Source organism: Tamandua tetradactyla, chromosome 18 (genome assembly GCF_023851605.1).
Source record: "Tamandua tetradactyla isolate mTamTet1 chromosome 18, mTamTet1.pri, whole genome shotgun sequence".
Classification (NCBI taxonomy): Eukaryota; Metazoa; Chordata; class Mammalia; order Pilosa; family Myrmecophagidae; genus Tamandua; species Tamandua tetradactyla.
The window spans coordinates 50,238,899-50,263,223 of NC_135344.1; the positions used below are offsets into that span (position 1 = coordinate 50,238,899).

The 24,325-nt window shown below is 33.9% G+C and overlaps 1 protein-coding gene across 9 annotated transcripts in view; it reads left to right on the forward strand.

Moving 5' to 3' along the window:
- CCDC178 (coiled-coil domain containing 178) overlaps positions 1 to 24,325 on the forward strand; it is a 477,106-nt gene that overhangs the window by 441,804 nt on the left and 10,977 nt on the right. For all 9 annotated transcript variants that reach the window (XR_013165210.1, XM_077135675.1, XM_077135679.1 and 6 more), the window contains one exon: positions 1,196 to 1,330. Coding sequence is in view for 8 of the 9 variants with exons in the window: in XM_077135675.1 (XP_076991790.1) it covers positions 1,196 to 1,330 (135 nt within the window). In the remaining variant the exon portion in view is untranslated. The remainder of the gene's footprint in view (positions 1 to 1,195; positions 1,331 to 24,325) is intronic.

Consider the following 24,325-nt stretch of genomic DNA (forward strand, 5'->3'; position numbering starts at 1 on the left):
GTCTTATTGAAATATACATACAAAGAAGTTCACAAATCATACATGCTCTGTTTGATACTTTTTTTTTTTCAATTAATCCTTCCATATAACCAGTACCCCAATAATAAGTGAAATGTATTTGGTATTATGAGATGTCTCATCTGGGATTTTTGGTGCTTTTTTTAAAAAAAAAATACACTAAAAGAAATCGATATAAGCAATTGTCCATGTTGCCAACTACCAAAACGCCAAAGGTTTTCCGTGATTAGATTACACTATATACAAATGTTTTGCGTGTTCTTTTTTTAGGTGGTGGTGGTGGGGATATTGTCTTTACCATTAATTTTTTAGGGATTTTATTCTTTGAGCATAACTTAATTATAACAGTTCTGTATGGTGTAACTAGGCTCACTGTTCAAGTACAAATGCAAGTTGTCTCAGTAAAACTTCAACTATATATATTGTCTGTTTATTTTATTAAACTTCCCGAATGATACAGAATGCCTATGAGAGAAGTCTTTCTTTTTCTGTACAGATCCAGTATTAAACATGTCACTTCTAAACATTGTGTCCACTGTACTTTATTGCAGTGAGTTGTTTCCATGTCACATAGTCAGAGGGAGGTAGATTAATAGGGAGTTCTAGCTGGAAATTTCTTCCCTGTTATTGTTCCCCTCAGCCGTCGATGGCTAAGTTAATTCTCTTTAGTTTTGTCATGCTCTAAAGCACACATTGCCAAGCCATGGTGAGCTTTATGAGGGGAAAAAGAAGCCCTGATGTCCATCAAAGTCTTAAAGTTGCATTTTAAACTTTGGCCTGACCTGATGTGCCATTCAGAAAAGCTTCAAAAGATTATTTTTTAAAAGAAAGGTTCAATATGTCCCGAGGCTATCGGTTTTGAGTTAAACTGGGTGAAGTAGAAATATTTTACTCATCAGCTTTGCAGTCACAGAGTTTGCCTCAGCTAGAACAAAACTACTGAGGCATTTAGAGAAAATTAACCCCCCATCCTGGCAGCCAGATGTGACTGGTTTCTGATGAATGCGCATGAGTGGGCTGAAAAATCAAGAGACTGTGAAATTCCTGTCAGGTCCGTACAGTGCAGAATGGGCTATTGACTGCTTTCTATATTTCCCTCCATCATTCTTCTTGAACACTGCCATTAATTTCCTCTCCTACTCTGACTTGTGTTTTACCCCCTCCCTCTTTCCTATAGCTCTGTCAACTGCAAAGAAGGATACACAAGGAATGGCAGAAGCACTTCCAACTGGTGGCCCTCTACAGCCGGATGAGGCTGGCCAAGTTCCAGGCAGACTCTCAGGAGAGTATTCAGAAAATATTAGCTGTGCAGGTAGGTGATTGCAGGGAAGTAGGAAAGATCATTCTGATCTAGATTGAAAAGCAAATGATGGGTAGTGTGATGAAGCATTAAAACCATATCCCATCAGAGTTTTATAAATTTTTAACCTCTTTAATAAACTGGAATTGCATGAAGGATGAATTCAGTAAGTTAGCATATATACCATGAATGCTTTGGTGGAAAAGGGAGATTCAACTTATTTCTCATAAACCTCGTAATACATTTTTTTATAAATACATTTGGTATAAATTTATGTTGTCAAATCTTTAGGCTTTGCAGTTGTCATTCAACTGTTAAAAGGATGTTAGCAATATTTACCTTGTGCTTCTTTCATGCAAAATCTACTTCAGTGGAAACGACATTCTTATATTTATCTTATTAAACGTTTTCTTCCTCTATTCTGTTTTGCAAGAGGCTCATTCTCTTTCACAGATTTGGAGATGATTCTTTTTGAAAAAGTAAACAATTTGGCACTGTCGTAATCTTGGTTCCCAGTGCATGTGGTATTTTACAATTTTTCTCTGTACAAACTTTTAGTGGATGTAATTGCCTTTATTTTAAGACATCTATTTTATACTATATACCCCTATCTATATACTACTACTATTTGAATAATATATACATTTTCAACTGTTTTATTATTTCTAATGCTACAATATTTTAAACAATAGAGAAACACAATCCTGTTCTATTAAAAAAACAAAAGTATCAACAAGACGAATGCTTTTGAAAACTTCAATTTTCATTAATTCATAGCATAAACGATGAATTCAGATGAATTCTGAACCTAAACAACCAAACCTTTCTCTAAACATTTTAATTACATATGTACTTCATAGTGCGTTATCAAAATTAAAGAAAATAATTTTGCAAAACACTTTCAAAACTATTTCAAATTTCATTTTAACTGGTATCTATTTTTGGTATTTTCTTCTGAGGATAGGGAGTGTGTGTCTATGCATTTGCATTATACATGGGTTCTATTTATTATGGATTATAACCTCAAAATTAAGATAATGGGAGAAAATTAATGGAAATATTTTGAAAAATCCATTGTCCAAAACATAAATTTAATAAAGATTCATGTACAAGCTTGAGTATAAATTACAGTTGCATTGGTTTGAAGTTTTAAAAAGTCTGCTAACATATGACACATTAAAAATTATGGAATAGCTACACCTTAGGATTCCCTTTTGGATATTCAAGATAATCTGCATGTTGTAATTATTATCTTTGAAAAACCCCATATTTATGCACAAATGAAGAACATTTAAAAATTTTTACAGATGAAAATTTTTCTTTGTGAAATATGGTTTGTTTTTAATATTTAAAACATAAGTAGAAATGGTTTGGATATTGATAAAGTGAGTTCTTATTTCATAACCTTCAATGATCCTTATTCTAATTTTTTATTAGAAATTCAGAATCCCATTCTTTAGCAAACTTAAGTTACTTATTTTTATGATTTATAAGACAATGTAAATGAAGAGATACATGGATTCTGTTGGTAGTAAAATTCAACTACTCAGCATCTAAAGATACAGCAGCAAGATTGTTTTATATTTGGAAACTTGAGGAACATAAATTAGTAGTTTTTTTCTGCTGGAGATGCCTTCAATTTAGAATGTTTCAATTTTGACTTTTAATAAAAATCTCATTTTTATGATCTTGACATAAAACTGTGGAAACAGGTACTATTCTCTGAAAAATTCAAGCCAGATCCTTCTGAATGGTACACAATAACTCCATGACTGACACCTGCTAACCTTCCCAGGTTTGTCCCTTTCCACGTTAGTACTCTCTGTCTCTATTTCAGCCACTCCAAAATTCTTACTAATTATTAAACTTGTTATTAACCATTTCCTCCTTACCTGAGCTTATACTCTTGCCTCTTTCTACAATATTCTTCCTTACCTTAATTGTTAAAGAACAGTTGACTCAATTCAAACATCTCCACTACAAAATATTTCCTGAATCATTCCCGCCACCTTTATCTGCCAGAAGAAATTGGCTACTGTTTTCCTTGAACTCCTACAGTCCCCTTCATATGCCACAGTTGTATTTTCAGCCACAAACTCTCCCTACTTGTTGCTATGCTCTCCTTCCTAGATTCTAAGCTCTTTCAGGGCTTTACACTATCAGTACAATGAGTTCAAGTCTTGTTCAGGTGTTTTTTCGAGTATATAGCAGCAAGACCACAAGGGGAATTGAAAGTACCCTATACCTATCTTCTTTCAATTACTTTATCTAATTTTTTAAAAGACAAACCATGGTAGTGATTCCACATTTTTGCAGAATAAGTCCACAGCTTTCAATTTGTACAAACATTTGATTCAACATAGTTGCAAATTGCTTTTTATTTATTTATTTATTTTTTTTACACACATGGGCAGGCACCGGGAATCGAACCGGGGTCCTCTGGCATTCCAGGCAAGCGTTCTTGCCTGCTCAGCCACCATGGCCCACCCACAAATTGCTTTTAATGGAGCAAATGCTATTGTTGTCTATTTTTATATGACTTAGTATCATAATGCATTTAAGTGTCAGTGTTGGAAAGTCTACATAATGTTCTGCATTTTGAAGGTAGAATTAAAATGTTAGGGGCCGCGGTGGCTCAGCGGGCAAAGTGCTTGCCTGCTATGCCGGAGGACCTCGGTTCGATTCCCGGCCCCAGCCCATGTAACAAAAACAAAGAAACAAAATACAATAAAACAAGAAAATGTTTAAAGATGTTTCCCTTTCTTCCTTCCTTCCTTCCTTCTATCCTTCCTTCCTTCTCTCTGTCTTTCCTTTAAAAAAAAAAAAATGTTAGCATAATATATTAGTGAACTATTAAAATATCAGTTTATCAGCCTTTTCAAAAGTAAATTGTATATAACTAATACTGAGTACAAGGAATTCAAAATAAATATTGAACAGAAAACAAAAAACAACTTTGCTTCATCCTTGTTCCTGGAGCAATTCCTTGCAAGACCAGAGAAAGGCATGATTTACAGATGACAAAAAAAAAAAAATCAGGTGAGCTAGATAAGCTTTTAAATTACATGAACAAGTAGAAATCAACAAGATGAACTACAATTGGAATAAAGAATTTGAATATTTGATTTTGAAGCCATTTACGAGGAAAGGATATAGGGGTTTTAGGTGACCACAATTTTAACTTCAGCCAAAATGAGTTGTTACTAAACTTAGACCTAAAGCTATGCCCTGGCTCTCACTAGTGCCCAAGTTTAGACAGTGGAACTTTTATGATCTTAACCTCACTTCTAAGCCCATATGAAGGGCTGTTATTATTTATTTTTCCCATTGTTATTTTTCTCTTTTATTTTTAATTTATTTAATCCTGTGATATTTAATGCCTTGTTAGTATCTTTTTTTTTTTGAAAAAAGACTGGGTGTTAATTAATCATTGAAATGAAATTGTGTGATGCAGCTACAAAACGTGTTAACGGACTCTTAAGTTATATAAGAAGAAGTATTTTGTCTGGTTAAAGGACATGATAGTCTCATTGCACTGTTTTTTAAATTAAGTGCATTTACAGTGTTTTATGCAAAATGAAAAGCATAGTCTAAGGGCCATATTGCCACACTAGAAAATAGCAATACAAGAAACCTCAAGGAAAGGGGAAAATATAGAAAGCTTAAAATGCATAACCAGAAAAATAAAAGACTTTGGAAGCATAAGCATCCAGAGGGCTGTCATTTGAATGCTGAATCTAGATATTTGGTTGTGCTCTAGGAGGCAACACTATGACCAATGATGGAAGGAGTCAGGAGGCAGGTTTGGGCTCAGTGAAGGAATATATTTTCTAATAAGTACAGCTTTCCACATATACGCTGGTGGTACTCCAGATAAGTTAGAGAAATATAGGCCAGGTATATTAGGAAAGACATTACTGCAATGATTCTGGGAAGGTGACTGGCCTAAGAGTCAGCCCACTTCAGGGTAATTCTCTTCCTTGATCTCCTACTGCAAACATCTATTTGTGTGTTTGTATCTCCTCACCCACAAAAGTGTGAACCTTCTAAAATTGGAAAGCATGGCTTATTCATTCAACTTTGTATCCCTGAGACCAAGTACAGTCCTTTAACATGATAATGTAATGAAAAATATTTATTAAATTAGTGAATTGATTTATTAAGATTGCGTTTGATAACCTCAAATATTCTTTCCAGTTCTAAGTGTATACAATTCTCAAGATATTTTTTCCATTAATTTTGGAGGCACATCAATAATGTGCATAATCATTTAACATACACACACACATAAATACACATAGAAACAGCCCAATTTTCTAAATCTCAGAAAAAACTGCAAAATAAAGGAAGTTAGAAAATCTGCAGAACAAAACACTCTAAAATTGTTGAGCAATATGATTCAAAAGAAAATCTCTGAAGCTACATGATCTTTTTAAAGACAAAAGAAATTGTGGGAAATATATGCATTTTGTAAGTTTAAAATATAAATGTATTTAGAGATACTAAGCTTGAATAACAACATAAAGTTGCTTAATCTTACTAATTGACTCTAGATATTAATAGAAAAGTATAGGTAACTTTGCCTGTAATTTATGATAACCTTACTATAAATCTAGAAATTTGTATTTGTCACTCCCAAATTATTAGAGAAGAAAATACTACCATAAATATTTAAGTAAGTCAAAACTCAGGAAGGAGGACAGGTAGAGCATAAAAAAAGATAATTGAATGTTCAAAATAATTCCAAACATATTAGCTATTATAATAATTATTAGTGGTTAAATTACACAATTAAAACTAGAGATCAACAGTCGGGTTATAAAAGCAAATACTGGGCAGTACAATGGTGGCTCAGTGGCAGAAATCTCGCCTGCCATGCCGGGTTCAATTCCCAGAGCCTGCCCGTGCCAAAAACAAAAAAAAAGCAAACACTGTGTGTTATTTTGAAGAGATACACCCCAGCAAATACAAACTAAAAATGAAGAGCTTGGAAAACAAAAAACAGGAGATGCTGATTAAAAGAAAGAGAGAGAGAAAATTAAAGACAAAAAGACTCATATATAAATATTTCATATCAGTAAAAATATCATCTATTAAGATATAGCATCCATGAACTTAATTCACATGACAATATGACTTCAGAATGTATAGGTAAGAACTGATTGAAATCCAAGGAAAAATTAATGAATCTATAATCACAATGGGAAATATTGTAACATTGTAGAAATCAGATTTTTAAAAATACACCAAGTGTATTAGAAAATAAGGATAACTTCATTATTTCATTCAAGAAGTTAATTCTAGTGCATAAGAATATAGAAATGTTTATATGGCATAAAATATACATTCTTCTCCAACTCATATGAAGTATTCACAAATACGGACCGTATAACAGAATACAAGAGGCGTCAACATCGTAGATGCCACACTAACTGACCGTTATTTACTAGAAATAAATTACAAAAGACAATTCAGGAAAAAAGTCTCTTTAAAATAAAATAAAATTTCTTTTAGATAGCTCTTAGGAGAAGAAAATCAAACCAAAAATTATGGACTTTAAAATATATAATAAAATAAGAACTCCACATATCAAAAAGTATGGGTTAAAATCAAGACATTACTTGGAGGAATCATGAGAAACTTAACTGCATTATTTTTAAAAATATCTAATGAAAGTGAATGAATTATACATTAGCATAAGAAGTCAGAATAAAACCAGAAAAAAAGTCAAGTGAGCAGAAAAAAGAATTCCATAAAGTTAAAAGCCAAATATTAACAAAATAGTTAAAATAGCAGATTGAATAATAAATTAAAAGCTCTTTCTTCAAAAAGAATAATACAGAGAAAATAGTCATGGGCAAAATTAGGAACAAGAAAAAGATATACTATAAATATAACACTCTCACTTGTGTATAAAGAAGCAAGTTCTTAACAATGAACAATTGGGAGGCAATCTAAATGTCCATTAATATAGAAAGAGAGAAATAAACAAAGGTACATCTAAAATATGTCAGGCTAAGAGAAGTTAAATAGAATGGGAAGGAATGTTCTGTACAGCCAAGAAATGACCTCAAAGAAATTTTAAGAGGAGGAAATTCTTACAGATAATATCTTAAGTAAATGACCTCACTAATGTAAAAATAAACATTATTATGCATTTCTATATTCTATTATATTTTTTCTATAGTTATCCATGTGTAAATCCACAGAAATAGGTCCAGAAAGATGCATACTTATTTCTAACAGTGATTAACTTTGGGAAAGGGCACTGGATTTGGTGGTTTGTGTGGCTGTGGACGGTTGTTGAGAATAAAATTTTGTTCATTTTTATTCATATGTTGATATATGGTACTTGTTTTACATACCATTGTTTTACATACCATTACATACAAATATCATTGTTTTACAATTTATTTATTTGGCAAACAATTATTGGAAAGTGCTAATATGTCCAGTTATGGTTCTGAGTGGTGGGATATAATAAAAGCAAAACAGGTAAAAATCTCTACCCTCATAGAGCTTCCATTTTAATGAAAGAAACAAGATAGTAAACAAACAGCTAACAAAAACATGCAGTGCTATATACTAAGGAGAAAAATGATTTATGGAAGGGACATTTGAAATGTCAGGAGGGGTACTAAAATGCATTTTAACAGTGTTTTTTGCATTGTTGTTGAGCAAATAAATACTTTAAAATAGTGTTGAATTGAAAATATAGACTTACCTACTCAAAATTCCAGGATTTTGAGATTTGGGGACCATCAGTCAGTTCGTTGGTTGGTATCATTTGGAATGTGAAACAAGAAACCATGTATCATTTGACGTTTGCAATTTATAGCAAAATTGGAGAATATCAACTAATTTCAAGACTCATTTATTAGGTTCTGATTATGTGGAAGACATAACCTCTGCCTTCAAAGAGATTGGAGGAGGCAGACACAAAATATTGTATAAATATAAATGATAGCCAGAGGAAAGAAATTTAGCTCAACATGAGAATTTTTTAACATTTTTTTACTTTGAAATATGGCATATATACCAAAAAATGATAAACTTCAAAGTCCATTTTAACAAACATTTGTAGAAGAACTTTCAAATTCTAAAGTTTGGTGTGGGTTACAGTTCCACAATTTCAGATATCTCTTTTGGCATATATACCAAAAAATGATAAACTTCAAAGTCCATTTTAACAAACATTTGTAGAAGAACTTTCAAATTCAAAAGTTTGGTGTGGGTTACAGTTCCACAATTTCAGATATCTCTTTCTAGCTGCTCTAAGACACTGGAGACTAAAAAGAAATATCAGTATAATGATTCAGCAGGCATGTTCATTTATTAAATCCTATCTTCTCTATTACAACTCCTCCTCATTTGATCCTTCTCCCTTCTCGCAATGACCATTCTAACTTCTTCATGTTGAAAGGGGTGTCAACATTATGGGGGAGGGGAATGCAATTGGTGATGCTCTTGGAGAGACTGGTAAGTCTAGGTTTCGGGACTTACCTGGTCTAGGAACCATCTGTAGGTTTTAGGTCTCTGAAAAATAAACTTAGTGAGTGAAGTTTTATATACAGTCACAGATGCAGCCTGGGTTCTTTAGGGTTTTGAGGCATACTGTTGGTTGGGACTTCTCATACCATGGCAATTAGCAATATCTAGCTGAAGCTTGCATAAGAGTTACCTCCAGAATAGCCTCTGGATTCTATTTGAAATCTCTTAGCCACTGACACTTTATTTTGTTAATTTCTTTTCCCCCTTTTGGTCAGGTTGGCATTGTTGATCCCACTCAAACTGAGAATTTAAGGTCAGTTTCTGAATGAGACAATGAAGCAAAAGATGGGCAGGAGTTACAGAAAAAGGGAACAGCTAGAACAAAGACATGCAGGAATAAAACAGAGTAGTATAAAGGGGCATCACAAGCAATATGGTATTGTTAGAGCATAAAACCAAGATAGAGAGAGCCAGAAGTGAATGAAGAGATTAATATAAAACAACTTAGTAATTAGTAATATGATTAAGTATTACCAGGTATAAACACTAAACTTTATGGTTGACCAGTGAGCGGAGAGAACTTAGGCCTGAATTCAGGGAGATGGGACACGAAACAGGTTCCAGGAAAGAGTGAGTGAATATAAATAGAGGAAGAGAACTGTTGTGTGTCATGGAGGGAGGGGAGTAGTTTAGAGCAAAAGAAATAGATGGGACTTGGAAAACAGATTTGGTGTTGTGGTGTATTGAATCATTATACCCCACAGAGGACATGTTCAAGTCTTAATGCTCATTCCTGTGGGTGTGAACCCATTTGTAAATAGGACCTTTGAAGATGATATCATTAGTTAAGATGTGACCACACTGAAGATGGGGCTTAATGCAGTATGGCTGAAGTCCTTGCACTCAAAGGAAATTGGATGCAGATGAAGAAGCTGCAAATCAACAAGAACCAGAAGAACACACATAAGGAAAACGAGACAGCTATGTATTGGAGGACTGCCTGAAAGCTGCATACTCTTGGAGAAAGCAAGCCCTGCTAATACCTCACCTCCAAAATCATGAGACATTAAATTCCTGTTATTTAAGCCACCCATGTGTGGTTCTATCACAGCAACCCTGGCAAACTAATATGGGAGTAGACATTTTTGTTTGTTTTTTCTTTTATCTAGTAAGGACCAGCCTTGTTCTCATTGTTTAATAAATATTAATACGCTTAATCCTCAAAGAACCCTATGTGGTGCTATCATCTTAGTCCTTTTTAACAGTAGAGGAGAAGGAAGCACAGAGAGGTTATATATTTTGCTTAGGGTCCCATCCTTAGTGGCAAAGACAGGACTTAAATCCAAACAGTTTAACTGTAGATTGCCTTCTCTCAACCACTGTGCTACAGCATTTCTCTGTATTTGTTACTGAGATTTGATTGTCTCAGAGTAAGACAGGAAGAGGCAAGATAAAGTAAGGTTCTAAACAAGGTCATATATATTAGGCTGACTAATTTATATTTGACATTCCAAGTGTGTACTGAACGTTCATTAAGTAATCCTTGGCCATTCAGTTAACAAACTTTGTTAACACACACTTCTTAGGTATTTCTTATTATATTAATATAATTCAACTTATCATTTACCATTTGGGAGCACATTAAACCATCAGAATTGTAAAAATAATATGGTGAGTGTTTTAAAGATTTAAAATTGTAATGACAGGATGAAGAATCCAAACATGAAACATATTAGGCAGTAATGCACAGTTTTCCAAACACATCATTCAGAAGCCATTCCTCAGTCTCAAGACAGCCCCAATTGCTGTCTGAAAAGAATGTCCAAGAAGGATCTCTGTAGACTCGAGGGCATCTTAGAAACAAATAAATGCATAACTGTGTTGATGAGCGGCTTGATTGTCTGTCATTAGGTCATGTACAGTTTTTCACTGTGTCTAGAGAAACTATTTCTGCTGACACAAAGTCTTCAGGGATTTTTCTAGACACAGAATGTTAGTGCAATTGTAGAAGGTAGAAGTAACAGAAGACAATTGCTCACCAGAAGGGCAAACAGCTGTTTCAAGGGCACTTAGAGGACTTAGGATATAGTCAAACACACACACAAAAAGCTGCAGGCACATCTCACTGGCAAGCACCACTATCAAATAATAGCCCTAATGCCATGATGTTGCAGTAGCCATTTCAAAAATAAATGCAAGGTGGGCCACAGTGGCTCAGCAGGCAGAATTCTCGCCTGCAATGCCAGAGACCTGGGTTTGATTCTGGGTGCCTGCCCATGTGAAAAAAAAATGAATAAATAAATAAATAAATGCAATTCGACAAAAAAAGAGTCTAAAGCCAAGCTGTATCAACACAATATGAGTAATATAAGTATAATACTACAGAGAATGGAATATTGCTTCCTTTCTGGTATTTGTTAGGTCTTAACTCGCTGGCATTAGTATGATTGCTGGGAACTAAGAAAAAACTCTGCAATACCATTTTACTTATATGTCATTTGACATATGTAAAAGTACTTCAAAATTGATAAATTTTCCATTGAAAATTATTATGCATGTATTAGATGCCCAGCAGTATGCTAAGTTCTTATTTATTTGTAATCTTCACAACCCCAAAACTGACTGCTATAATCCTTATCCTCATTTTATAGACAAGAAAATCAAGTCTTACATTCATCCACTCCCAAACTGAGCTTACTTAGAAGGTAATGAAATATTTAACCACTCAAATTTATTTGGAAATGAAATAATTAATATAAATTAGGCAGAATATTTTTAAGCCAATATTGCAATGGGGAAAAAAGCAATCTATCTGATATGCATTGCAAAGTATGCCCAACACCAAATTACTAATTCTGTCTAATAGGAATGTACTGTGAGCTACGTATGTGATTTTAAGTTTTCCAGTAGCCAAATTAGAAGAAAAAGAAAATGGTGAAATTCGTTTAGCACCATATTTTATTTAAACCAATATATTCAAAATATCATTTTAATGGGTAATCGACATTAAAAAGTATTAGATAGTTTACTCAATCTCCAAAGACAGTTTACTTTTTTTTTTTACTATGCCTTTGAAATCCAGTCTGTACTTTACACTTGCAGCACATCTCAATCTAGACTATCCATATCAAGTTCTCAGAAGCTCTGCATGACTAGGGGTTACTATGTTGGTCAGTGTAGGTTTAGAACCAACAAATTAGCCAGAAAGGGTGAAAAAACATAATTAAAATGATATTTAGTACTGATGAACTATAAATGTTCACATCCTAGTCAGATCTATTAAGTAATGTACACCCTGGGAGAACACTTAGCACCTGGCAAGCATGTTAAGCATTTCAAGATCTCTGAGATTGCCATTTTCTACACTTCACTGTGTGGTCATAAACTTACAGGTTACAATGGAATGAAATGCATACTGGTAAAGTATGCAGGCCTCAAAATGGGGTTCTATAGAAAATCATAAAGCACAGTTGTATATAAGTCCAGGAAGGACTGGCATATTTTATAAACATTAATGCATGCAGTTGAGCATTCCAGGTTGGATACCATCAGGGAATATTGTATCAAACAAACCCTCTTGCATATTACAAATTTAAATTCTAGACTATTTTTTAAAGCTATTTGAATGCACCCAGGGGCAACCAAAAGTCAGCAGAAAATGGAAGCAGTATATCTTTGATAGATGGGAACCAGACAGGTTCGGTTTCACATAACAGAAATTAGAAAATATTTTGAACAGAATTAAGAAAGTTCATAAAAGATTAGACCTATATGAAGGAACTAACAATTCAAGGGGCATAAATATGTAAAGGTTTATATGGCATGTATGAATATTAAATCCATAAATAATTAAATTCTTTACTCCCTTTATTCTGTTAAATATCATGTTAAACCAAAATGTATTCCTTCTTTTGATTTTAAAATAAAATAAGCTTATTTCAATTGCTTCTAATAGGAAGATAGAACTTTTATATGTTCTGAATTTTCCCCTAAACTTATACTTTTTAAAAAAATAGCATTTTTATGTTTTTAAAATTCACTATATGCAGGTGGTACATTTTTCAAGTGGAAGAGCCATGTCAGTGGTGTGGGGGAGAGGAGTTTTTCAAAGACATAACTTAAAGTTTGAAAATTAGCGACTAATGGAGCATATCCAGCAGGTATTTTTCATACAACTTAGCATCATCATTATAGAATGATGCTGCTTTGATGTGAGATTAACTCAGGCACACAATTTTTCATCTAAAAGTATCAACAGTGTAAAACAATGAACAGTGCAGTCATAGCAAGAAAGCAATATTAGAACAAAATTATAAAAGAAAATATAATAATGATGAAATTTGAAGTAAGGTTTGTTATTGAAAAATGATGTTGTCCTATGTGATGATATTGCGAGTCATTGTTTATACACCATGTATGGAATGTTTGTATGTTAAGAATGTATGTGCTTGTATGTTGTTGTATCAATAAAAATTTTTTTAAAAATGATGTTGTCTATCAAAGAGAAAGTAAAAATTATGAGGATGAAGAAAATAACTCTAAAAACTTTATGGTGGAAATGAGATTTTACAGAGTTAAGATAAACAAGTTACAATTTATTTTAATATAAAGCATACACCAAGTGAGAGCTCAGGTACTGCCTGAATATCCTACCCCAATCCAATATGATGGAAAAAAATTTTACTTTTAGAAGTCTTCATTCTTCTAAGCATCTGAACATATTGTAAAGGGAAAAAATCTGGTGTGTTGATCAAACCTTGACTTGAAAATGTTTCTCATTCCTTTCCCCTGTATATCCCTCAGCTGGTCAAGAGAATATTTTTTCAAACCAACCACACTTACTAAAATAAATTAGTCCAGGCAAATATAAGAAATAAATGTACCTTTATTTATATAGCAGGTTTCTATTTCATGCATATCTGATTTGCTGATTACATACCCCTCTCTAATAGAAGAAATTCTGTTACCCCATTTTGGGGGTAAGATAACTGAGTTGGAGATAAACTGAAAGACTTGCCCAAAGACTCATGACCAGCAAATAATGAATCTTTGGAACGATGCTTTTTCAGATGTTATTTCTACCTCTAATACCTCATAATTAAGAATTTCATATTGAGCCCTTGTTTATGTCACTCCACTAGAAATCAACCCTAAGCAAAGAAGGAATGTTGCAGAATTCCACAAGTAAGACCTCAGAATGGGGTGGCTAAATCAAGAGGAAATATTAAAAGGCATCGTCATTATGTTAGAGAGATGCATAGACATCTGTGTGCTTTAACTGGACAAAAACCTCCTTCAGTTATTGACACCAGATGCTGGCTTTTTCAAACATTTATCATTTTATAGTACACACCTCATGCTGCATCACGTTTAAAGATAAATTCTTTACCAAAACCAAGCTGCTCCCCTGCATTTGTCATTACCTGAATTAATTATGGCATTTCAACACAGCTCCAGCAAATGTGTTGATAGATCTATCATAGATTATAAATGCATCTATTGGAATGCTAACCATGGTTGCAAAGCAGATTATCTTATTTAAAGACACTGGTTTTAAAATTTAGACATTTAATTTAATTATCTTTTCCCAGAAGTTATAAAGAAATCAGAAACCTAGTGTGAATAACATTATCTTCGCAGAAATGAAAACTTGCAGGAGCATCTTTTGCCACAAACTCAATAATTTTAGTATAATCACTAACTATGTTTTTGTTTTACAGAACCAGTATGATTTGGAAAAAGAATAAAATTGCTTTTAAAGTACAAAAATAATTATGAACCACTTGAAACGTAATGTCTGTGTTTTATTTCTCATCAGAATTCATTAGTGTGTAACATCAATAATTTAGCCCATCATTTGCCAACACTGACTTGGCTCAGTAGTTCAATCATGTAACCCTGTAAACTCACTTTCCATTAAAATGAATGTTGCTGACAAAGGATAACTAAAGAGATACTTCATTTATTAACTAAAGAGGTACTTCATTTATCAACATTTTTAAATTAGGAGTTTGGGGCCACAGAAGCTTAGCTGGATGATTTATTCGAAGGATCTTTATATTAGACCTAAAGACTTGTTCCAAATCAAACAATGCTACCCACAAAGATAATCACATTTCATTTGTGTAACATGTGACTCGGGGCACACTCTTCAGAGGCAGGCGTAACCACCTGCAGAGAATCAAATGACCTACCAGAATGAAAACTTGACTGTTTAGTATGAAATTATGAAATGTGCCGCATTCCCCTATATCCTGATTTACTCGGTTGGACATATTTCTTACAAAACCTATAATATTACATCTAATATTCTTGTCACCTAATGTTTTTAAAATTGATTTGAGGTATTAAGTAAATATGCTAAAATTATTACATGATGAGTGTCAAGTTCCCCCAATATTCACAAATTATACCTTAATACCTACAAATCCCTCATCTTTGATCTCTGACCTACACCTCTGCAAATTCGAATGGCTGTAGATGTTGCTGACATCATTTTGAACAAGAGCATTTCATTTTCCAGAGCTGATCCCACATCCTGCTGCTAGGTTAACATCACACCATTTTGGATGCAAAAAAGCAAGCAAAGAAAAACACCTGCAGTACAGTGAGCAAAGCATGAAATCAAACTTCCTGATGTATATCAAAAAATTTCATCTCATAGACCTTTAAACATAATTTCTATCAAACACTACAAGACTGCATGATCATATCATTCCATGCTCCTCCTATAATAAATTAAGTGCATATTTATTATTAAAACCTTTTTTGTAAAACCAGGAGGTTCTCCACATTTAGCTTCTAGAGTTGCCAGCCGGCAGCTTTCCCTGTTTGGGATCTAAACGTTCTCCATCAGCTGATTCTTTCAAAAGTTAAAATCCAGGGTTGAAGTAGATTATAAAATGTCATCTTTACTGTATCTAAACTGGCTTCTTTTTTTTTTTTAATATGGGCAGGCACCAGGAAACAAACCCAGGTCTCTGGCGTGGCAAGTGAGAACTCTGCCAGTGAGCCACCGTGGCCCGCCCTCCAAACTGATTTTTACTCTTATTTTTTATCTAGCTTTTTGGATTTCTGTCCTTGTTTAGAAATATTTATCCTGACAGATTCTTTTTTTTTAATTTTTTATTCACTGCCCAAATAACCCTGGGATCTATTGGGCATCACACTAACCTGTGCAAACCAACAATATTCCATGTAGCTACAGTGTCCAACTAAACTGACCATACAACTTAAATTAGATAATGCACTATCCAAGGTATAAATTTTGCACCAAATAAACATCTCTCCCTTTGGCCTCACACAGAAGTTAAAGTTTTAAAATATGGACCGTATCACCCTTTACCCAGTATTCTTGAGTTACCGTAGTCCTATCCAAATTAGCTCCATTCATATCTCTAGTTGAAGTCTGATCACTTTTTCCACTTTTTAACGGTTGCTGTATGGGGTACTGCTGACTTTCATAGCATCAGAGCTCTAACTTTGAGTCTCAGGTATATCCTGACAGATTCTAAATAACAATAATCCTACAGAAAATCTTCCCCATGCCTCCTCCCCCTTTATTTTTCTGTGCCTTATAAAATTTAAGAGAGAAAAATTTCTTCCAAACATTCCAGAGTAAGGAGTTTATTATCTCACAACACGGTGTTAATAGCATTCTATATGCTTTTTTGTTAGGATATAGAAGAAACTGTACTGTTTCAGTGAAGCCCGTTTCAGAGGGTAGCTAGTGAGTTCCAGCATTATTGCATCAGCTTGGATTTCTATAGCATTTTATAGTTTTTAAATAAAGTGTTTATATTGATCCTCAAAAATAACCCTGTGGAGGAAGATTTTATTGGCCCATTTCACAGATACATTGACTCTCAAAGATCTTAAGTAAACCACCCATCCCCTGTGACACAGCCAGGTTTAGAACCCATGTTTTATGACCATCAATCCAGTCTATGTCAAAAGGAGCATGCTGCTGTAGAAAGTCCATATTAGGGATTAGAGGAATAGAGAGAGAGAGAGAGAGAGAGATAGAGAGATGGAGAGAGAAAGAGAGAGAGAAGCATACATACATGCATACATACGTATTGTGCATGCAGCTAATAATGAATAGTTACTTTAAGAGAGTTATAGTATACAAGGGGCATCTTAAAAAATTAACTCATATTAGCTAGATTTCCAGTGAAAATATTTAGGAAGTGGACCTTAGAAGTTACTGTCAAAACATAGGTCCACAAATAGAAGCTCATGTACTAAAATAGCAGCAAAGAAAATGGAGAAAAGGGAAAAAGAGGATGGACATGTCAGAGGAATAATCACATGAACCTAGTGAAAGAATGAACTCATTGGGTGAAACAGGAGAATAGCAACAATAAAAAGGACTCTAAGCTTTGTCGCTAAGGATAACAAAAATGAGTATTGATAGGGTTCTTACCTCGAGGGAAATGAAGGTTTTAGTCAAATAGATCCCATGTAGATTTACTCTAAAAGCAACTGAAATACAGACTGGCACATGGATAACCAAGGAAGGCTTTCTCTACTAGGCTATAACCAAGCCATGAGAGTGAATGAACTTGGAGGAGGATATAAAGAATAAAGCAAAAAATCAGAGGTTGAAAGGCAAGTACCTTAGCAAATTCCAAGGTTCACCCGCAGAGAAATATGTCATCTATCCAAGGAAGAAGAAGGGGAGACCAATAGATGGGATGAAAATTAAGAAAATGATATGAAATGAAAAACGCCCAAAAAAAATTTTATATGGTGGTTTTCAGTGTATATAACTGCAGTCAGAGGGCTTATGTATCTTGTGGTAGAGTGCATAATTACTGAAAATAGTGTATGTTTTTATTTAGGCATTTGCCTGGAATGTAAGCATCTTATTATAAAATGTATGGTTATTTTTCTTTAAAACTTTCTTAAAGGAACTAAGGTCACTTAGAGCATTAAATTTAGTTTTTTTTACTTTTAGGAGAGAGAAGAGGTAAATTGGTTTTTCTAAAATTGTGAATTTGATTTTATATCTTATTAACTTGTTGAAAACATGCCACCATCAAGACATTCATTAAGCTGGTTACCCAGATTTAAACCATTATAATATAAAACACTCATGCTATATTTTTGGTTATGTACAAAATTTCATAACTAGTTAAAATATGCAAAAATCTACCAAAATGCACTTAAACTTATATACACATATAAATATAATACAAGAATAGTAATATATAGATATCAAACAGCTGAACCCTTATTCCTCTCCCACTTATCTGGCTTTATTAAATAGAAACAATCATGATTATTCTTGGATCTTTCCCCATTTTAAAAAGCTTACAAAAACTAAAGAGAAGAAAAGTGTGGAGAATATACTTAAATCACTTCTCAGGCAAAGGAAAAGTAAAAAATGTGTAAATTAATACTAGATATAGACAAAGAAAAAAAGACGAAACACACACACAAACACACAGACACACACACACACATACCAGGAAAGAAATTAGACCATTTAACAAATGAAGAAAGAATGGAATCTTTCATCACTGGTAAATGGATAAGAGAAAGATGCTTGGGGAAAAATGGTAATATAAGCTTTTTATTAGAAACAAGATTTGGGACTTATTTTGTAGTTAAGTAACACCTATTACTGAGTGCCTTAAGATAATGAAGACTTACACAAGTTCTTGTTGACCAGAAGAGATTGTGGAACACTAGGAAAATGTGAATAGAAAACGATCAGCAAAATCAAGTGACACAAAGTGTAAGGGTTAAGTGAAATAGATAATTATGAGAGTTAAGAGTAAATTAGTTTACCAAGTTATAGACAGAGAAGCTATTTCTTAAAGTCCTGAAAATGCTGAGTCATGGAAAAGATCTGTAAGAAAGTATATATACGTGTCACTAATGTGTGCATGTATACGTGTGTGTGAAAGAAGAAATTTTTCATTAAGTCAATAAATTTATCAAATACATGTGTTGGCATTGTAGATATAAAGATGAATCAGATTTAGTTCATCCTCTTAAGAAATAACCAATCTATGGTGGAAAAGACATATTAAGAAGCAATGTCAATGTAGAGTTATGATAGGGAAAAAGACAGAAAGGGAAAGACTTTCCTAACGAAGGGCAAAGAAAGAACTAAAGCTTAGACTTGAAAGAACCTTGCATGTTACTGTAATTACAATATTTCCATATGACTCATATAGAAGGCAACTGGGCTATAGCTACAGAAGAGTGTAAGAACATCTTTGTATGCCATGACACGACGCTTGAGGATTATGGGGCTGAAGGGAAAGTGGGAAGGGGAGTGGGGATTGATGAATGTAAAGAAAGAGAGTGAGATGGTAATATTTAAATTTTCAAAAGATTTCTCAAGCTGCTATGTGGAAAGTAGAAGGGGGTGGGAATGGAAAGGGGCTGAAAGTGGAAGACTGGCTAGGGCTTCTTGCGTTATTTCAGTTCAGAACGGTTAGTGGCCTCAACTAATGTAAAGTCTTTGGAGATGGTAAGAAGGCATTTCAGGGATAATGCATGAATGCAAGTGAAATTTCTTTAATTGGATGTGACACCTGGTTTCTAACCAAGGTATCTCTTTTAACCTTTCCACAATTCTGGTTTGGGAATTCAACAAAGCATCACTGTTCACCATTCATTCTTTTGTTTCTTCCTTTCTTTTTTTGTTGAACAAATATTCTTTCAACAGTTACTGAGTTGGGTGTTACGAATACCGTGCAGAACAAGATAGATGTGTCTCTTCCCATGTTCTTTTGACGTCATATCCATCACCATCTCCCAATTCTCTCTGCTTACTCTTAACTCTCATAAAATGTCAAAATATCCTTCTTGCCTCTGTATATCCAGAGTTCATTTATTCACCCTTTTAGTTTCCTTACTACTAAAACAACGCCAAACAAAGGGCTGACTTAACAAGAATGTATTGGCTCATGGTTTTAGAGGCTAAAAGGCTCTAAACCTACTGAAGTTGGTATCTTCTGGCTGGCTGGAAATCTTCGCGGTTCTTGGCTTTTCTGTCACATGGAATGCACATAAAGGAATCTTCTTTCTCTTCTGGGATCCATAGACTTCCAGCTTCTGGCTGTTCCCTTTGGCTTTTCTTTATGTGGCCTTTTCTTTAAGGCTTCCAGTAATAGAGTTAAGACCTATCCTGATTCACTTGGACCACACCTTAACTGAAGTAACCACATCAAAAGGTCCCATTTACAATGGGTTCATACCCAAAGGAATCATGGCTTAAGATTAAAAACATGTTTTTCTGGGGTATATAACTCCAGCCACCTTATACTTCTCTCATGATAGTTGTATTAAAGCCAAACAGTTTGAATTCATTTCCCCAGGTAGATTGGGACCTTGGAAAACAATACCATGTTCAGTTTTATTTCCCTTAGTCCCAAATACATAGGTTTGGCATGCATATGTCATATATATAAATATGTCATATGTTTAGCATACATATGTGATCTATATATATGATGTCTGTAGGATATATACATATCTTGATAAGTCTGGCAATACTTATGAAAAGGGCTTATGAATTATTCAGCATTATACCTCTTAGAGGGCTCAGAAGGCATTCATTAGAATAGGTTCTCTATGAACATTTGATGAATAAAACAGGTAGCTTTATCAAAGTATTACCTAAGATCGTATCAGGAAATAATCTAATAAATAATTCCTTCAATAAAAATGAGCCATAAGGAAAATGGAAATTACTTGGTTACTATTACTATTTTACTAACTTTAAAAATAATCTTAATTACATGCCTTTGCCTTTGCAGCTAATTGGGGATCTGGACTGATATTATGTGGGAAATTTTGTTGTGCTTTGTATCCATTATATTCAAAACAAGAAACAGAAATATAGCCCTCATATTGTAATCTCTGACTCTTGAGAACCCCTTATACAATCAGCCCCGCAGAGAAGCCCAATAGAAAGGAGCCTCCAAAAACTAAAATTTTTGAAAGTGATGGTCTGCAGTTTAAAAGGGTAATAAAAAGTAATTTTAAATGAAAAAACAAAGAGCCATAAGGGATCATATTTCAAGTAGAGATATGAATGAAGGTGATCTGGATAGGACTAAAGTAAATCAGAATACAGAGTAAAGGATGATTTCGTCCGTATTATGAAACTTCAGCATCTGTGTGAGACCAAAGGGAGAGATGTTTATTTGGTGCAAAATTTATATTTTGGGTAGTACATTTCTTAATTTAACTTGTATGGTCAGTTTAGTTGAACACCATAAGTATATGGAATCTTGACTAGGGCATGAGATTTTGTTGGTTTGTCCAGGTTAGTATGATGCCCCTATATAACCCAGAGTAATTTGGGCAGTGAATAAAGGAGTATTTGCAAGGTCCCCTTGAGGCACTGGGGAGAAAGGAGGAAATATTCAACTTCCCTATTTGGAGAATTTCTGATATTCTCACAAGCAGTGGAGACAACCAAATCAATAGGCCGAGCCCTCGATCTTGGGGTTCACTCCTGCGAAACTTATTCCTACGAAGGATAGGCTAAGCCTACTTAAAATTAGACCTAAGACTCACCCCCAAGGAACCTCTTTTGCTGCTTAGATGTAGCCTCTCTCTCTAAGCCTACCCACCATGTGAACTCACTGCCTCCCCCCATACGTGGCACATGACTCCCCAGAGTGTAAATCTCCCTGGCAACGTGGGACAGAAATCCTGAGATGTGCCAGGACCCAGCATCAAGGGATTGAGAAAGCCTTCTTGATCAAAAAGGGGAAAAGAAAAGTGTGAAAAAATAAAGTGTCAGTGGCTGAGAGATTTTAAACAGAGCCAAGAGGTTATCCTGGAGGTTATTCTAATGCATTATAAGATATCCCTTTTTAATTTATGGTGTGTTAGAGTGGCTAGAGGGAAGTACCAGAAACTGTTAAGCTGTGTTCCAGTAGCCTTGTTTCTTGGAGATGATTGTATAATGATAAAGCTTTTACAATGTTTTTGTGTGATTATGAAAACCTTGTGTCTGATGCTTCTTTTATCTAGGGTATGGACAGATAAGTTAAAATTATAGATTAAAAAATAAACAAATAATGGAGGGGACAAAGGTTAAAATAAATTGAGTAGATAGGAATACTAGTGGACAATGAGAGGGAGAGGTAAGGGGTATGGTATGTATGAGCTTTTTCTTTTTTCTTTTATTTCTTTTTCTGAAGTGATACAAACGTTCTAAAAAATTATCATGGTGATGAATACACAACTATGTGATGATATTGTGAGCCATTGATTGTGCACTACGTATGGAATGCTTGTATGTTAAGAAAAAAAAAATACCAGAGCAGTGTTAAGAACAAAATCAGGTTCAGTTTATCCATGTTTGAAAAACTTTTTTACAAGGCATGCCCTGGAGGCAGTGGGTTTTTAAGGCTGGTAGAAGACAATTTACTTTAAAAAATTACATTTGGTATATCTCCTGTGTATTAATTTTCCTTCTCTTAGGACTAGAAAAAAATTTGAGAAATTGTGTAAATCCAGTCATGAAATATATGTAAAAGAAAGTTTATGAATTAGCATTTCTAGAATGTGAATGATAAGAAACCTCTTTTATCAATTTGTATTTATTCATAAGCTCATTAATTACAAGTAGATGTACATTAGCAAAAATTCAGAGAGTCAAAATAAGGGAATCTGTTGAAAAGAGGATTGTCAATTTACAGACGTTAACAGTGAAAAACTGTCACCAACTTGCTTTATAAGAAGAAAATTTAAAGTATCTAGAAATGTACGAGCTAAAAATGGGTCCTTAATTCTTATCCTATCAAGTATAAATAACATTTTTAAAAGGACATTCTGTTTATCACTTTTAAGTTGGGCCAGACAACCAGTTATTTTTTTTTTTGAGCTACAAAGATGAGTTCAGGAATAAAATAAATGGTCTGTCCTATATTTTCATTATTCATTAAGATGGTCTACAGTTAACCAACAGTACGGCACACATAGGCTGTATATGCAAGCAAAGGGTCCAAGATATTGATATAAATCTGTAGAAATGAGATAGTTTGCCTTTATAAGAAATACAATTTGCTCCCTAGAAAGATCAAATCTGTAGTTTTGGGATAAAGCCTATTACCATGCCAACTGATAGATGCAGAAAATACTAAATGTGAACAGTTAAACCATTACATTTATAATAAGAGGGCATGGCCCCATGATACATCCAAACTATCCTATAACACAGAATAATTTCAGTAATATTATATACCAGCAAATTGCCTCCAAAAATAAGATGACATATGTATTAACCAAAAAAAAAAGAATAGACCTATGAATGGATTGCAAAACAATTGCTATAGGCTTGTGCAATAAATCAAGTTTCACAGACTATATTTTTTTCTTTTTGATAAAATATATAAAGCAGTAGTACTTAGCAAGATAACTGTCCCATCAAGAAACAGCAAATAAAACCATAAAGAAAAAGAAATGTGCTTGTTTCATAGAAATACCAAAGCACAAGTAAGCATTGAAAACAAAGTACAGTATATTATTTCATTAAAGGAACCACTATATTCTGGCAATAATTCAGACAGTAGTACTTTAAGACAATTGCCATTACAGCAAAAATTTATTGGAATAGTAGATAATTATATTTAACAAAACCTTGTTTGTCCCAATGACACTACACAAGCTTCCTTTAAAATTTAAAGTATTTTAAATAATATTTCGAAATGTTTTCTTATATTGTAATTAATCTCTGACAAATATAAATCTAAACCAAGAAATAAGTTTTAATTAGTGGCTAATACATATAAATCCAATTGTATATAAAGACGCCAATAATGGAACCTCATATTGACTTTCAATTTGTTAGGTACTCTTCATGTGGCAACTTTCTAATTATATTAAAAATATTGATAATGTTGAGTGCATTTTCAAATTCTTATTGTACCAAGACCTAGCACCAAAGTTTCTCTAAGCAGAGACTGGTTTTGATTAGGAAGATACACTGATGGATAACTTGGGCAGGGTAGACAAAGAAGCAACAGAATAATACAAAAAACTCTCATAATTAAACACTAAATTACCGAGCATGGGTAAATAAATAGTCAAGAATTCCTCGAGCATGGCAAGAGGCAGTGGAACAAAATTGTGGAAGGCTGGAGCCCAAGTTTGCAGAAATAACAAAGGGATAGTACAAGAACAAAGATGTTCTCTGCATTGTGATAATGTAACCCCCCTTCATCTCTCTGATCCTAGTAATTTCTGGAACCATACACAAAAACTCTTAGTCACTGAAATATCAGTGGTAATAGTAACTGGTTGTTAGAGGCAGGAAATGTGCCCATTCCTACCAGATAGACTGAAAAACCTTATAATTCACAGAGAGTTGGGTAGAGTACTTAGGAGGGTCTTGCCTGAACAGTGAGGAGTAACACATTTAGGCAAAATATGGCTCTGGTCCCACCTAAGGAATCTGCATGCTGTGTGGTGGGGGTCACGTTTCATTCTTTTTCCATGTGACTATACCGCTATTGCAGCACCTTTTGTTGAACTTTTTGT